Consider the following 16,335-nt stretch of genomic DNA (forward strand, 5'->3'; position numbering starts at 1 on the left):
CAGACCCAAAAAGAGGAACATGGGATGTACTCACTCATATTTGGTTTCTAGCCATAAATAAAGGACAGTGAGCTTATAATTCGCAATCCTAGAGAAGCTAAATAAGAAGGTGAATCCAAAGACAAACATATAGACATCCCCCTGAAAATGAATTATCCTATATGCAACTTTTTACCAGTGAGTACCTACACCAAGTACATGAATTAATAAAGTGTCACTTTATGTGTGATATTAATAGAGGAGACTTAAAAGACTTATAATTCAACTATTTAAAAATACAGTGTATTTCATCATGCTCTTGAATTCCTTCTCCTATATTGATAAATTTATATAATATTATAATATAAGTTCCACAGAAAATTTATAATAGCATTAGATAAAAATTAAAATTAAAATATATTATAACAAATATTCCTTTGGGAAAAAATGAATATGATCAAACACATAAACTTTCCAAGAGGAAAGTACATTAAAATATTATTGAAAAGAAAAAACACATTTTAAACATTTAAATGTAGAGTCTATATTAAAAATAGGCCTATTGTTTTTATTTATATGTCAAAATACATAATACAAAGTATGTACTCCATTAGAAGAAATGATATTCTATCACCTTGAAACCCCTTTCTAAATATACTTTGTAGATCAAGAAATTTAATGATAAAATGGGTATTATTATTATTTCTTCGGATATTCTCCCCGTATTTTTTCAAAAGATAAATCTTGATTTGGTTTTCACTTTTACATGATAAGCATAGTGTTTGAAGACATGCAAGCAGATATCAATAACAAAGGAAGGGGTGGCCATTTACAAGGAATGGCCCTGATGTTAGGTCCTGTAGTCACAACAGTGATTCTGTTTAGAGGCATACACAGAAACAGTACGTGTAAATAGGAAACAAATGTCCAACCAGAGCCATCACTTACTATAATCTTTTCTTCCTGGGCAACAAATGCTTCTTCGAAGTCATCATGCTTCTCAAGAAGGGCATCTACACTGCCCACTGAGTTCCCCAGGTCCTCGTTTTCCAGGAAGGCCTGTAGAAGACAGAAAGACACTTCTCAGATTTCCTCATTGGCAAGACCCTTTCTTTTCGGAACTTCTTAGAGACAAGGACAAAGAAAGGAGTCTAGGGAACTGGAGAGCAAGGTGAGAATTAGAACAGATAAGAATATTATGCAGAAATTAACTTCAAATACACTGAATTTAGACTCATCATCTTTAATACTTGCACTCAACTTTCTCACCTTTATCTCTAAGTCTATTTCCATGAAATTCTCTCAACTAACTAAATATTATTCAGAGTTCTCAAAACTACCTCAAGAGGACTAATTTCTTCTTTTAAGAAGTTGTTCATTAACACTGTCTGACTTATTATACATTTTTCTTTCTGAGCCAGTACCAATTTGATAATTATTTTATTTTTCTTTAACTATAAAAGTCAAAAATCTCTGTGTCACATACTTAAATGCAGCTTTTGAGATAGCGTCAGAAGTTTTTAAACATCTGATTCTCCTGCATACTCAGCACCCTGAGGGTTGGGATTGCATGTGTGCTGTGGGAGCTCCTTTTGCTCCTTCAACCAATAGACTTTAAGATACCAGCCCACTTAGGCGTGGTCTTATTTGCTTTAAAAAGCAGCTGTGTTCTCTGTCTCTCTGTCTCTCTGTCTCTCTGTCTCTCTGTCTCTCTGTCTCTCTGTCTCTCTCTCTCTCTCTCTCTCTCTCTCTCTCTCTCGCTTCCAGCTACTAGACTTTTTTCCTGATCACACAGAGGGATGTTTTCTGGGAGGGTGATCTGTAAGTTTTTTCCCTTTAAATAAATAACCATTTTATTAATCATAATTCCAAACTGGTGTGGGATTGTTTGTGACTTACACCTTCACATGTGTGCCCACTATACCCAGCTTGTACTAAAATATTTTATACACCTTTGCACATGAAATAGGATTGGAGCAGCAATCTTAGACAGCTTGCTCACTTTTTGCCATGGATCATCCTCCAGTTCCTAAGAAATCTTTGTACTAAAGAAATGACTTTGAGTGTGCTAATAGTAGTCAAAGAGGCAGATAAAGAATGGAAGAAGTGATATCTGAAGACAGATCCGGTGCCTCCTGTTACCTCCTGTCTGCTCATCCAACTATCCACTTGTTCACTGTCTCGGTAGAAGAGGTGGAAATCCAGGGACTGACGGTACTGATGCTGACACTTGTCCCACAGTTCCAGCAGGGCAGCCCAGTCATTGGCTAGTCTTGTCATCTTAAAAAAGGTAGGGACGTTGTATCAGAAAAAATTAACTAATACATTTTAATCCTTCATTTACTGAGCAGTCAATAAATTCAATGCCATTAGAAAATTGCAAAAGTGAGTAAGAAGTAAGCTACTTTTCTAAGGTCCCAAGATTCAAGCAGATAAGTGCAGTATAGGAAAAACAGGATAAATACCATAAAAGAGATGTATCGTGCTTTATATGGTTAAAACAAAAAAGAAGGTATTAATTCAGATAGGGAGAGCTAGGGAATGAAAGTACAGGAAGTATAAGGACTGCTATACTAAGAAATTTGCAGAGTTAATGAGCAGCATCGGAGATAAAGAATAGCATTCCCTATGGAGGGATACATTGCTCCACCTAGATATGGGCGGTGTGGGCTTGCTCTTGCCTCAAGAGATGTGACAGACTTTGTTGACTTTCCCCCGGAGACCTCACCCTCTCTGAGGAGTAGATGTGGGATGGGGTGGAGAAAAGATGGGAGGAGCAGGAATGACAGGAGCGAGTGGTAACTGGGATTGGTAATGTAAAATATGATTGTTTTAAAAATATAAAAAGAATCATAAAATAAAAAAATTACATTAGACCATAAGAAAATTATATTGTCAGGACATGAACACGTAGGTTATACTTTGCACTTTGAAGAAAAATGGAGTGGCTAAAATAGGTGGACACTTGATGATCCTCATCAGTGTTGAAAAATCAACTTAATTTGAGGTTGTATAGAGGAGAGCAAAAATGGTATCACTGGTCTAGGCATTTAGGAGACCCAACAATTATCAAAGAACATGCGTCACTGAATTTACCATCTAGAATTGAGTGTAAAGATGTGATAAAATAAAGCAATGACGTAAGATGGTATAAAGGTTTCAAATTAGGTGTAAGTAGGAGAATTGATGAAGTCATGCCCAAAGCAGAGCAATTGCTCGGGGATTTCATGTGACTCAGCATAGTCAATGTGATAAGGACTAGGTGGACTCCAGACACACCATTAACAGGCTTAAGTGTCTCCTTTCCCCTTTCCAAAGAGAGATTACCATATAAGCATAAGGCAGATGAAGGTAGAATATATTATTGAAACTTCACACACTGCGTGTAAGCAGTTTACCTTCTCACGAATTTCCTCAGAAGCTTCGTGATTGCCATCCAGCAGATCTTGACCAGTTACATCAGCGGATTGAAATCGGTCATCATAGGAGTCAATCTCATGCTGTGGTCACAAAACAGAATGTCTTAAATGCAGCAAGAACTGCCAGGATTTCTCAATGTTGAACAAAATCCCACTATCCTTTCTCATACTGGGGAAGCCTTAGATCCTTACCTTATGTTGTTGGTGTCTGGCTAGTAGAGCTTCACCGCTGGCTACATCTGTGGGCAGCTCATCAGCATTGATCAGAGCAGTCTTTTCCTTCATCCAGCCTGAGAGCTCATCATAGTCAGATAGGAACCGATGGTATCTGTGAGAAAAATAGGATAAGAAACAGGAAGTAGATGCCTGATTTGAAAGGACTATGAGCAAAAATTATGGGTGGCATAACCAACGGCATGTAAGTTTCACTTGTTCTAATATTATGTGTTTCCTTTCCCTTCTGTGGAGTAGTTATGAAGCATTTCCACACAGGGTGGTAGATCCTAAAGTAGGTGTGTCCTTGTGTGGGTTATAATTCTGTCACCTTAAGGTCACACCTACCTCAGAGTAAAATCTCATGATGCAGTCAGAAAATGGATACATATAATGCAAGTATCAGTGGAAATAGAGTTGGTTTTTCTCAAACGTATCTTAGCTAATATTTACTCTACTAATCAAGAAAACTTGTAAGATCATTATCTATTCAAAAAGTTAAATATTCATCATTTGGTTGTAAATCATAATGATAACGTGAATACTATATTCTATCTCCTGATGGTTGGATTACTGTCTCTGATAACTAAATGTTAAATTTAAGCCTTCTTATCACAGATTTTAAAACTTTTAGCTGGTAGTCAGGATACAATTCTGGGGTCATTTTGACTCTTTAGCTTGAAACTTTATTTACAACTTTTGCTGGAGTCAAGATCTTTCCAGTTTTATAGGCTACTTTAAAAAATCTTACAACTACCCAGACAAGAAAGATAAAGGGTGTAATTGAGGGGATGTTTGATACTGAATATTATACAAGTTTGCAAAAGGGCTTCCTTTGCCAAATTAAAATTTCCTTTGCCTCTACAGAGCAGGCAGATTAACTGAGAGTCCTTTCAACCCTCTTCTGCTTTGGGACTCCCTGGAAGAAGTAGAAGAAGATGTGTAATTTCTGACCCATAAGAAGCCTTCAGCTTTGCATATCTGTTAGTGGCCAAGGCACGGATGCGTTCCCAGTTGGAGACCAGCTCCACTTCCATCTGCTGGATCTGAGCTGCATCTGCAGGATGAGAAATCATCAGCTTGTCTGCTTTGGCACACAGTTCCTTCACCTGTGGAATAAGAAAGGAACATTTTAAAAGTTCAAGCACTGTGACTCCTGGCAAAGCTTTATTGGAGAGAAGGTAATAAAAACAATCACATGAATAGTAATAATTAATATGTATATTCATATTAACAATATATAATACAAATATATCCTATGTTAATGACAATTTTTAAATCCTTATTATCCATACTATGTTTCACACTCTCCAAGCATTTTTCCATATTATGTTGTTCATTTAATAATATCATATGAAACACTCTTTTCTTTTTTTGGAAAAATTATTCTTATTTCTATGTTATATGAGTGACAACAGAGAAGTATTGTTTTACTCATTCAGTCAGTCTGCTCATGTCTGAAGCAAAATTTGGAACAATGGTTATCCCTCACCATCTCTCTATGATACCTCTGTAGATGTTATAAATCTATAAAGTCAGAAAGGACCCTTTTGCCCCAAACCTTAAGAAAACCACAGAACTCATTTAGAGTTTTGGGCCAGGGATACTATAGTAAAATGCAGACAACGGTAACTTTTCACATGCCATCGTTATTTCTTTAGTTATTCTCAAACGTAACCAGATATTGTTGAGAGTTTGAGATCTGGTTACCATAACACATTAAATCCTATAGGGGAAAATAGACCAACAACAAAACAAGAAATGAAGAACAACGGAAGTGGGACAGTGGAAATTGTCCCAGGGACAGGCTTTATTCAGAGCAAGCAGGTTTGATCTTTTTGTACTCTGCCTCTTTTTTAAAAACCTATGGGTGTCTGCCTTAGTTGAAACTGAAGTTGTAAAATAGAGTATTATGGTAAGTTTTGATTACCAACATGATCAGCTAACAAATGCCTAACCTAATAAAGCACTTCTCTGGTGTCTGTGAGAACAAAGTGATTCTAGAGACAACTAGAGCTCTAACTCGTCAGTGAATCAATTTCTCGATGGATTTATAATCTGGTACCGTGTGTGTGTGTGTGTGTGTGTGTGTGTGTGTGTGTATGTTGTAGGGTCATAAAAGGTAGGAAGTTGGGTCTAGTTTGAAGAAGCAGTTCAAAGAAGACATGTTCTTGGGAATTCTATTTAGCTCTATTCTTTTCCTGTATTCTCCTCTCTACTTCTTTGTAGGGCCCTGGTCTCCCTTATTCCTGTGGTGCATTCGTGGGGACAGTTTATGATCAACTAACTAAAGCTTCCTGTGTGTTTCTGTGCTAGCCCTGCCCCTGCTGGTGGTTAGCTGTAGGGCATTCACTCCTTTGTTAATATGGTAATTTCCCACTTGCCTGGGCGGAAATCCTTGTGCTGCAGTTAGGTAGATAAGGACTTCCCAAAGGCTGAATAAAGTGGCATTCGGCTGATCTCCTTTCGAATGACCCTGGTCTCTCTGTGTGTTCTTTTCAATCTCCAGGCCCTTACCCAACTCGCATTCGGTACAGTGGCGCGCGAACTGTACCGAGGGTGTAACACGAAATCGGGTGTTACACTTCTTAATCAGTCATGAAGTGAACAACTGTCCTCCACTGATTTTCCATCACTATGAAGTTCTTCCAAAACACATGAGACGGAGGATCAATAGACTGAAATCTCCAGAAATGTGAGCCAAAGTAAGTGTGTCTACCCTTAAATAGTTTCTGCTGGATGCTGTGGCCACAGTGGCAGGAATATCAGTAAGAGTGGAAAAAACAAAGGATGGAAACTGTCCAGGAATGTAGGCTTGCTCTGAGTTCTAGTGTGTCTGGGTCTGTTTCTCTAGACATAGAAATGAGAGCTTTTCAGATTTTAGAAGGGAGTGAACTTGGGAATGTACCCAAAGGATGCTCAATCCTACCACAAGGAAACTTGCTCAACTATGTTCGTAGTAGCAATATTCATAATAAAAAGAACCTGGAAACAACTCAGATGACCCTTAAAAGAAGAAAAGATAAAAACAATGTGGTACATTTACACAATGGAGTATTTACTCAGCTGTAAAAAAAAACAATATGATATCATGAAATTTACTGGTAAATGGATAGAATTAGAAAAAAAATCATCTTAAGTGAGGTAGCACAGACCCAGAAAGACAACCATGGTATGTATTCACTCATAAGTGGATACCAGATGTAAAAGCAAAGGATACACTCCAAAGCTTCAGAGAACCTAGATAACAAGGAGGCACCTAAGAAGGACACATGGATGGCCCTGGGAAGGGGGAAAGAGATGAGATCTCCTGGGTAAACTGGGGGCAGCGGGGTACAGAAGAGGGGATTGGGAATGAGAGCATGAAAGAAGAGATGGGAGAGTGGGGAACCGAAAGAGAAGGGGAATAATAAAAGAGATATCTTGATCGAGGGAGCTATTATGGGGTTAGGAAGAAACCTGGTGCTAGGGAAATGCCTCCCAAACCACAAGGATAACTCCAGCTAAGACTCCTAGCAATAGTGAAGAGGGTGCCTTAAGTGACCTTCTATAATCAGGTGATAACCACCCTAAATGTCATTATAGAACCTTCTTTCAGTAACTGATAGAAGCAGATACAGAGATCCACAACCAAGCACTGGACTAAACTCTGAGAGTCCAGTTGATGAGAGCGGGACCAGGATCTCTCCATTGTGCATGATCTGGCTTTTTGGAGCCCATTCCCTATGGTGGGATGCCTATATCAGCCTTGAGGAAGCAGGGAGGGGCTTAGTCAAGCCTCAACTTGATATGCCAGACTTTGTTGACTACCCATGGGAGAGCTTATCCTTTATGAGGAGTTAATGAGTGGTGAGTAGGGAAGGTAAGAGGGTGGAAGGAGGGGAGAGAGGGAAACTGTGATTGGTATGTAAAATTATTAAAAACTTTTTTTAAAAAAAAGAAGGGAGTAAGAAGATAGATTTAGATTTTAAAATCTCTCAGTTTTTTTCTGAAAAAAGAAAATTCTTCCCTGATTTACAGTATGAAGGGCCAATCTAGGAGCCAACTGCCACAGAAGAAAATGTGTTAAGAGGGATAACTCTAGTCCCAAGGTATTTTACTGAGGAGAGGATAATAAATTATTCTTGGAGGCATTTTATTTAGTTCCAAAATATATGACAAAATATGAAAGCATATGAAACAGATGTGTATGTTTAAATAAAAGTAGTGTGAATAAAAAATAAGGACTTGCGGGATTACTGAACAAATATGAATTAGAATGAGGAGACAGACTGTAATACCACAGAAGAATCCATCTTTTATTGAAAATGTGACATTACTTTGTCTTCTTGAGTATTGTGCTAGGCAGGAGGATCACCACGTACCTTTTATAAGCCAAAAGCCAGCCATTTCTCAAAGGCTTACCTTGTCATCCATGACAGCGAGATTCCTCTCAAGCCCCTTGTGACTGTGAAATAGTGCCTCGGAACTAACAAGATCTTTGCCATAGTCCTCAGAGGTGAGTAGAGGCTCTTTCTCTTCCATCCACTGGATGGCTTCGGTGACATCCCTACCAGACAGTGTCATGAGCATCAAGAATCCAAGATGGCAGGAATGACAGGGCAAACAGACCCACAGGACCAACATACTTTTCTAAAGTAGCTACTGCTCTATTTTTCAAGAGGCGAGCATAAATTGATTTAAAAAGTACTTGCTTGTCAGATTTTTTTTTTTGGTTTTTCGAGACATGGTTTCTCTGTAGCTTTGGAGCCTGTCCTGGAACTCCCTTTGTAGACCAGGCTGGCCTTGAACTCACAGAGATCCACCTGCCTCTGCCTCCCAAGTGCTGGGATTAAAGGCGTGCGCCACCAACACCTGGCTTAGATATTTTTTTTCAATGACGTGTTCTACTCTAGGGGTTCATGGCTATTGAGCTGTCAGAGACACTTCCCATGAGAAGCTATTCACAACTACCACTCATTCTTCCTCTCCAACTCATCTAATTCTTACGTACCCTTTCAGCTTCTGTAGTACCAACACAGCAGTGCTATATTTTTTATTGTTTAAATACCAAAGTCTAAATATTGGATATCAAGTTGATCTTTGTGTTCTTAAGTCATTTGCTACCTCAAAGGCAATAAAAGGAAGATCTTTGGCCTTTGACATGTTCATAAATAATTGCTGACAGGAGTAGACAGAGGCTAATACAAATAAATCTGATGTATGGCCATCAACAGGGCCCAAGGTCATACTTTTTGAAGTACTTATTCAGCAGTTTCCACTTGAGAAATGACTAGGATTATAGTCTGTTTACCTCTACTACCTTACTTTAGATGGTGATGGGGACCCCAGCTAGGGCCTCTGGTGCACATGCCTTTCCCACTGGGCTATACCTCCAACATCCTACCTTTTGAATCTTTGGAGGTCTGCAGCATTTGACAGATTTTCTCGTCTCTTGAGAGCCAGGTTCCAGAGACGATCCCAGGCAGCATTGACCTCAGCCTGTTTTGCCTCGATCTCAGGTAACTTAGGATGTTTCTCCTAAGAAAAGAAACCAACAGAGATGATATCATACCAAAAAATTACTTTAACACCAAAGTTAGACATCACACCCTGTCACACTGTCATATAAAGAAGCATGGCTTCATAAGCAATGACGGACCATTGGCATGGCGTGCGTGTGTGTGCATGCACACATGCACACCACATACACACACACACACACACACACACACACACACACTACCATTTTCATGGATCAGAAAGCGGAGAATGTAATCAGAGGAGAGAAAAAGCTGCTCATGGCATGTTAGCGCATGCTCATGGCATGTTAGCGCATGCAGGTGCATCCCTCTATTTTCTTACAATGTCGCATTCCTCTCGTAACCCACCATGAGTGAGCATGAGTTCTTTCAGACCACAATCTTTTTTCTTGGAATGCCTCTTTTGTTTCCACCTCACCTGGGCACACTCATTAGCATACTGGTTCACTTTGTCCACTTTTCCCTTCCGAGCTGTCAGTTCTTCCTGGAACTCTTCGAACTTCTTATGCAGGACTTCAGTTCTTTCCCAGTCATCGCCCAGTTCCACTAATGTCACAATAGCTTCCTGTAAGTATGAAAAACATACACAGATTCACCAGTAAAGATAATCCAGAGTTATTTTTGAAGATCCAAAGTCCCAAGACCCTGTTGATTTTTCAGGATAACTCATATGGAGACCCTTTCTGAAAAAAGCCAGAAGCAGGAGTAAGTCTGGGGATGATAACTTGATCTGGGGATTAGTGCTTTCTGGAATAATCCCTTGGTGAGATTGTTGCGAGAGTCTCTGAAAGTTCTTCCTATGTGTTAGAAGACAAGTGGACAATTCTTCCTTCTCTGCCTCCTTTTGAATCAAGCATCTGCCAAAAGCCCAGCACTGAGCTATTGTGTATATCAGACTTCAGCCCCAAATGTGGACTATGCTTGAAATAGTTGTAGGTACTGAGAAGCAAGAGTGGAAATTAATTGAGCCAAGACCCAGAGTGTCTTTGAAGTGGGGCAGCTCAGCAGCATGGGGAGAGAAGGGTAATGAGTCTAGAGCATACTGAAAGCACAGCGTTAGGTCTTGTCTTTGCCATAAACACACCCATAAATTTAGGTTATAGCATTGATCTTCAGAATTCCTCCCAAATCTTTGCCAAAATTTACTTTTCCCCCAAAGAATGAAGTTTAGAAACAGATTCTTCAACTATTCAAGACTACCTAGGGCACTGTAAAGAGTTACTATGGAGTGCTTGGACACAGCCATCAGAACACCCAAGAGTATGTGTGCCATTACCTTTTCTTTGATCCACTCCAAGATATCTTCACAGTCTTGTGAGTATTGGTAGAATTTCAATGCCTGAAGCAGAACATGGCTCTTCTCTTGAGTCAGCTCCCAGAGCAGATCCCACAGGTGGTGAAGTTGCTTCAGATGGGCCTTTAAGGGAGAGAGGCAGAGTAGCTGGACTGGCAAATAACTCAGTGGGGAAAAGCATTTGCCTTGCAAACCTGCAGCCAGAGTTTGAGTCCTGAAAACCATGGAGGAATGAGAGAACCCTCTGATTTCTCTGCAAGCACGCCATGCTACATACCATAAACACACACACACACCACACACACACACACACACACACACAAAAGTATGCCCACATACAGTGATGAATAAAATATGATTTAAAAATAATCAATGAAGTGCAGAAATATGGAATCGGTGAAGAATAAGGCACTTTTGTAGAAAAATGACTGGATTGATAATAGCCCCTCCTATTCATTCATATACTAATTTTTCAACAAATATCTAACAAGAGAATACACACCACACACACACACACACACACACACACACACACACACACACACATAATTACTAAGCTAAACCATGTATAATCTTCCATGGGAGGAAATTTTGTTAAAATGTCTTGACAAAGAGGGGAAGGGTGAACAGAAGAGTCCTCATTTTGACTGAGTCTTGAGGACAGAAAGATTCCTGGTGTATAAACAAAAAGTAGAGAATGTTCTATGTACAGCAAGCAGCCATAATAACATCATAGGAGAAACATTTGAACTCCTTTCAGAAAGTTTAAAAGCTACAATTCTGCTGAGTAACTGGCAAACTCTTTCATTAAAACAGAAAGATTATTTGGAGACTATATAGTTTTGACAACACGTAGAAGAATTCAAATGCCAGATTAGACCAGAACATCATGTTCGACCAATCATGGGAAACTGGCTAGCATTGTACCACCCTTCAAAAATCTCGTACTTTCAGCCCTACAGTGGTGGCACACACCTTTAATTCCAGAACTCAGGAGGCAGAGGCAGGTAGATCTCTGTGAGTTCAAGGCCAGCCTGGTCTACAAGAGCTAGTTCCAGTATAGGCTCCAAAACTTCACAGAGAAACCCTGTCTCAAACAAATAAACAAAAACAAACAAAAAAGTTTTTGCAATAAAACACTTTTCTCTGAGCCCTACTGTTGTGTCCAATATCACCTCAGTGGTGATAATGGACAGTTGTTCTAAACACCTCAGGCATTTTGATTTTGTTTTGCATTATAGGTTTTTAGAAAACAGAATCTCACTATGTAGCCCAGATTAGGCTTAAACTTACCACACTTCGGCCTTCACCTCTTCTCTCTAGGGTTATAGGCATATACATCATATCCAGTTTTAAATATTTTAAATAATGTAAACATTTAGCAAGAACATTGTAATAGAAAAGTTCTATTTTAAGTAAAATGACAAGACCTGAGATTTTCTTGTTAATACTTTCTAATCAGATTATTTTTCTAGTTAAAATCATTTTTCTATTTTGCTAACACTAGCATGGGCTAGAATATTTATAATGTATATAAAAAGACTAGCCTCAATTGAAAGTTATGCAATGCATATTGGTGATGTAATTTAAAAATGCATAAGATAAAATTTTATGCACACAAAACAAAAAAATATGAATTAGTCAGAAAGTAGCTACGACCTTAAGAAAAGGCACACAGTGGTAAGTAATTATTTAAGTGACTATGATGTTCACGTTTTGACATCCAAGAAATTTTCTGAAGTTGTTAGGTTTTAAGGATTTTTGTTTTGTTTTGTAAATAGAAAGGAAAGTATAAAAAAGTTTACTGTCAAAAATGGGGCATGATGTGTGGACAAAAAGCAAACCTTCACTGGCAAATAAGAAGAATTCAAAGATTCAAATGGGAAAACATCACTTTGAAGTCAGAATTAATAATTATGAGAGTCTTTTTGAAAGTCATTTTATCTGAGAAATGTGGTACTGTGGGAGGGAGCACATTCTGCTCCTTCAGCCAATATACCGGCCCACTAGGGCGTGGTGTCTTTTGCTTTAAAAAGCAGTGGTAGCTGTGTACTTGCTCTCTTGCTTCCAGCTTCCGTTTCCGGCTATTCCTGCTCACGCAGAGTACTGTTGTCTAGGGCAATGATCTGTACATTTTCCCCTTAAATAAATAACCTTTTTATTAATCATAATTCTAAACTGATTTGGAATTGTTTTGTGACTTACGCCTTCAATGTGGGATAGGCTAAAGTGGGCTTGATCTTGACCAAAAGACAAGTATAATAACTGCCAAATCATATTTCTATACCATAGTTCTTTCTCCACCTATGATATACAAGAGTGATCTGTTATTTCTCCGGCCTCCATTTCAATAAAAAAAAAAGTGCTTTGTGCCCTTTTTCTAAGGCAGCTACATCAAAGTTTACCTAGCATAATCCCCTGAAACCCTGATGACACACGTGGCAAGTGGAGGCTTGACTTTGAGACCATACAACTCCTTTACCTTGGTGTCTTCATGGGCAAAATGGTCTTCTGCAAATCGGGTTTCCCTGATTTCTTCCAGTTCAGGAAGCACCCTTGATTTGGCTTGCAGCTCCGCTACAAAGGATTCATGCTTCTGATACTTCCCCTGCGTTTAGAAATCAGAGATCTGAGTAACGGAATGCAATCTCATGGGAACACCAAATACTTTTTGTTCCTCCTCTCTATTTTAAGCAGACTTCTCACACCCAGACCCATACTCAGCAATTTCCCTCGGCCATAATAGAAACAACCACATCCTGAAACAAACAAGTATGCACTCAAGGTAGAACAGCTGAACACAACCCCTCAACCAGAGGCCACACAGATGGTCTTTTCTTTTGCAAAATTATCAATAAAACAATATTCTACTCAAGGCTCCATAGACTCCTATGTGAATAAAACCATGTAATACATGGCGTCACTGAATTCACTTTTAAAAAGTGCCGCCACAATAATGAAATTATCCATTAACAGCTCACAGTGAGCTTTGCTCTTGTCTTATATGAATTAATGCTGCACATATAGATAACCCGGATGTTGCTGCATTATTCCCTTTTTAATACTAATCACCAATTATGATCTTGCTTTGCAGTATGTCAACAGACCAATGTGGAACTTTCCACCAAACTTGTTCTACACCCTTTAGTTTGTACATAACAATAGCCATGAAGGACTATTTTGAGGGAAGTTAGAAAAGTCCCCACTGCTGAGGAGAACGGACAGCAGCTGCTTTTGAAGCACTAGTGAATTTTCACTCTCTTAAAAGAAAGTCAATTGATTCATCATTAATGTCACAATACTGAAAGCACAGGGTATATCAAGTTTCTTGAGCTTTCAGCCACTATTTTGTGTAGCAAGCTCTCGAAAAATGCTGACATGTTTGAGTATTATTTGTAGGTAGGGTTCTAAAAGTTAAGAAGTAGAAGAGGCCATCATGTAGAAGTAGAACTTTTGTCTCTCGTAAGTGATCTACACTTTCTATGACATCTACATGCTTAATTATAAGAATGTGAGTTCTGAGTTTTGAGACTTCAATGTGATGCAGTATGATTCTGTATTTTCAACAGCTGATATGCGGTCATTTCTTTGATGTCTATTTTCTTTCTTCTGTCTCATATGTCCAACATATACAAATCCTTTTCCTAACTGAATTTGTAAACTTCCCATCCCACCACTTTGGCTATGTTCTCTACATAGAATTAGGTTGTGTTTATCCATTGCAATCTTCTGTCCTGTCCTGCCACCTAGGTACCCTGTCCCTCTAAGAGACAAGCCCCACCCACTCCCAATTACCAGTCCCATGGAGGAGGCAAGAGTATCTCCAGCCTCTTCTCCAACCCCCACCCCAACTCCATAATACCCTTACCCATTAAATAAACTCTATACCCAAGCTCTCTCTGCATGGCATAGCTGTCTGTTTCCCAGGCAGGCAGATTCAGGCCTTCTGCCACTGCCTTTCCTGAGATCAGCCTTGGGACCCTGAATTATGAATGCTAACACCCACCCCTCAACATTAACCTAAAGAAAAGCTAATTTCATTCTCTAGACAACTTAGAGTCAGTTTGGGGGAACATTCCTAGTACTAAGTCACCTGTATGTTCGTGGGTTCATAGCTCTTATCCTTTGCAATGTCAAGCTTCTCCAAGATCCATTTCTCCAGGTCATCTGCATCTCTCCTGAAAACTTGATAGTGATAGGACTCTTCAAGCTTCTGACCCCTCTCAGCAACACGCTGCTTGAACCTGTGGTACTGGTCTAACACCTCCTGTCTTCTGTGCTGGATTTCTTCTGCTGTTTCCAAAACCTTTGGTCCACTGCTTTCCACAGCCTAGAAGTTAGAAAGTCTCTTCATGTTTTCAAATATTGTTGTGTATTCCAAGATACATATGTATGGTAATTATGTCAAATAAAGATTATAAGAAGAAAAATAATAATGCTTCTGCTGCTACTTCTCATATTTATAACCCTATCCTTCTTATATATTCCAAGACATTGACCCACATCGAATCTGTTTACACATTCTTAAGCCTGTTAATTTATACTGTTGGAGGGGCTGTAATATAACCTATAATTTTTAACTAAAAATAGCTATTGCTTAAATTAATAGCTCTTAATCATCCAAAATATCCTATATAAAGAACAAATTTGGACTGATGGAGCAACATCACAGAATTTCAGATAGAAAAAAAAATATTTTGTTCCCTTGTAAGGCTAAACATAAATAATTAGTAAGTGCTAACCATACTGTAAATTTAAGGAATATTCAGGGATAGTTTGTAATTAATTTAATGAATCACACACACAACCATGAATATTTTTCTTCATATTCAAAAGTATAGATTATGTATTATATACTCTTCTTATTTGATTTACTAAGGAAATTTTAAAAGCAAAAGAAAATCTAAATTCCACCAGTCTTCTCCTCACTTGTCACAACTGTAAATAATTACTGTTTCAGCAATTGTTTTTGGAATATAAAATGTTATATTATTATCAAGACAAAATTACGTTTTAATTTAAAGAAATGAAGTTTGTGTGTAACAATATCCAGAAAATTTTTCATAGGGCCATTTCTAGAAGGCACTTCTTCCCTTTTTTTCTTAGATCTAAAACATGCAGCACAGAGTTTATATTTTAATGTTTTTTTATTTTTCATAAATAGTTTTCCATGGCCAGTAATTATAGTCATTCCACAGAGACACAAACTATTAAAGGTATCATTTGGTTTCAAATTACCTAGTTGTTTTGTATATGATATATCGGACTTTAGCAAGTAATTGTTGAGTTTTTATTATTATTAAATGTAAAGTTCTAGGTCATTTTTAAAAGTGAAACATTCACAAAATAATTAAAATCAAACTTTTCTCCTCCTGTAGAGTCAAAAAATGTTATTTTAATGACCCTGGTAAAGATGGAATAGAAAGTTCAGAGGAAATGGCTTTCCTAATTGCATCAGGGATTCATTTGTACTCACGGCTTCCTTTGGAGGGTGTTCCATCTCTCCCCAAAGTCTAAAATTCTGCTATATGAAATGTAGTGAAGAGAGAAAAATTGTTCTTTGAATGTTTAGTCCACCGCAGATACAAATGTTGGAAACATAAATGTGGCAAAGAGCAAGAGAAAAAAAGTTTTAGAATCCCGCCAAGCACAGACAATCAGCATTATCTCCAGGGGACAGTTTCTGTTGAGGCTGTGGCTGACTTCCACAGACAAGGTGACTCAGCAGTTTTGGGGAGCTGTGGCTCTCATGACCTCAACAGGAATTTACAAAAGAAAAGAAAACAAAGTTTTCAGATGCAAAAGTACAGATGCAAGAGTGACCAATGAAAGGCAAGGGGCTGTGTTGGACTGTGTTTTATTCAGTGATCTTTTAAGGTAGGAGAATTTGTAAATCAGGAAGGAATTC

At 38.4% G+C, this 16,335-nt stretch overlaps 1 protein-coding gene across 1 annotated transcript in view; it reads right to left on the reverse strand.

Moving 5' to 3' along the window:
- Spta1 (spectrin alpha, erythrocytic 1) overlaps nt 1-16,003 on the reverse strand; it is a 71,097-nt gene extending 55,094 nt beyond the window's left edge. The window contains exons 1-12 of the mRNA XM_005368593.3: nt 15,904-16,003; nt 14,521-14,757; nt 12,910-13,035; nt 10,410-10,550; nt 9,552-9,698; nt 8,998-9,131; nt 8,016-8,160; nt 4,566-4,720; nt 3,591-3,726; nt 3,378-3,479; nt 2,122-2,259; nt 928-1,038 (exon numbers count right to left, since the gene is read on the reverse strand). Coding sequence (XP_005368650.1) covers nt 928-1,038; nt 2,122-2,259; nt 3,378-3,479; nt 3,591-3,726; nt 4,566-4,720; nt 8,016-8,160; nt 8,998-9,131; nt 9,552-9,698; nt 10,410-10,550; nt 12,910-13,035; nt 14,521-14,757; nt 15,904-15,927 — 1,596 coding nt within the window. The 5' untranslated portion in view covers nt 15,928-16,003. The remainder of the gene's footprint in view (nt 1-927; nt 1,039-2,121; nt 2,260-3,377; nt 3,480-3,590; nt 3,727-4,565; nt 4,721-8,015; nt 8,161-8,997; nt 9,132-9,551; nt 9,699-10,409; nt 10,551-12,909; nt 13,036-14,520; nt 14,758-15,903) is intronic.
- Nucleotides 16,004-16,335: the final 332 nt, after the last annotated feature.

Source organism: Microtus ochrogaster, unplaced genomic scaffold (assembly GCF_000317375.1).
Source record: "Microtus ochrogaster isolate Prairie Vole_2 unplaced genomic scaffold, MicOch1.0 UNK35, whole genome shotgun sequence".
NCBI classification, from domain to species: Eukaryota; Metazoa; Chordata; class Mammalia; order Rodentia; family Cricetidae; genus Microtus; species Microtus ochrogaster.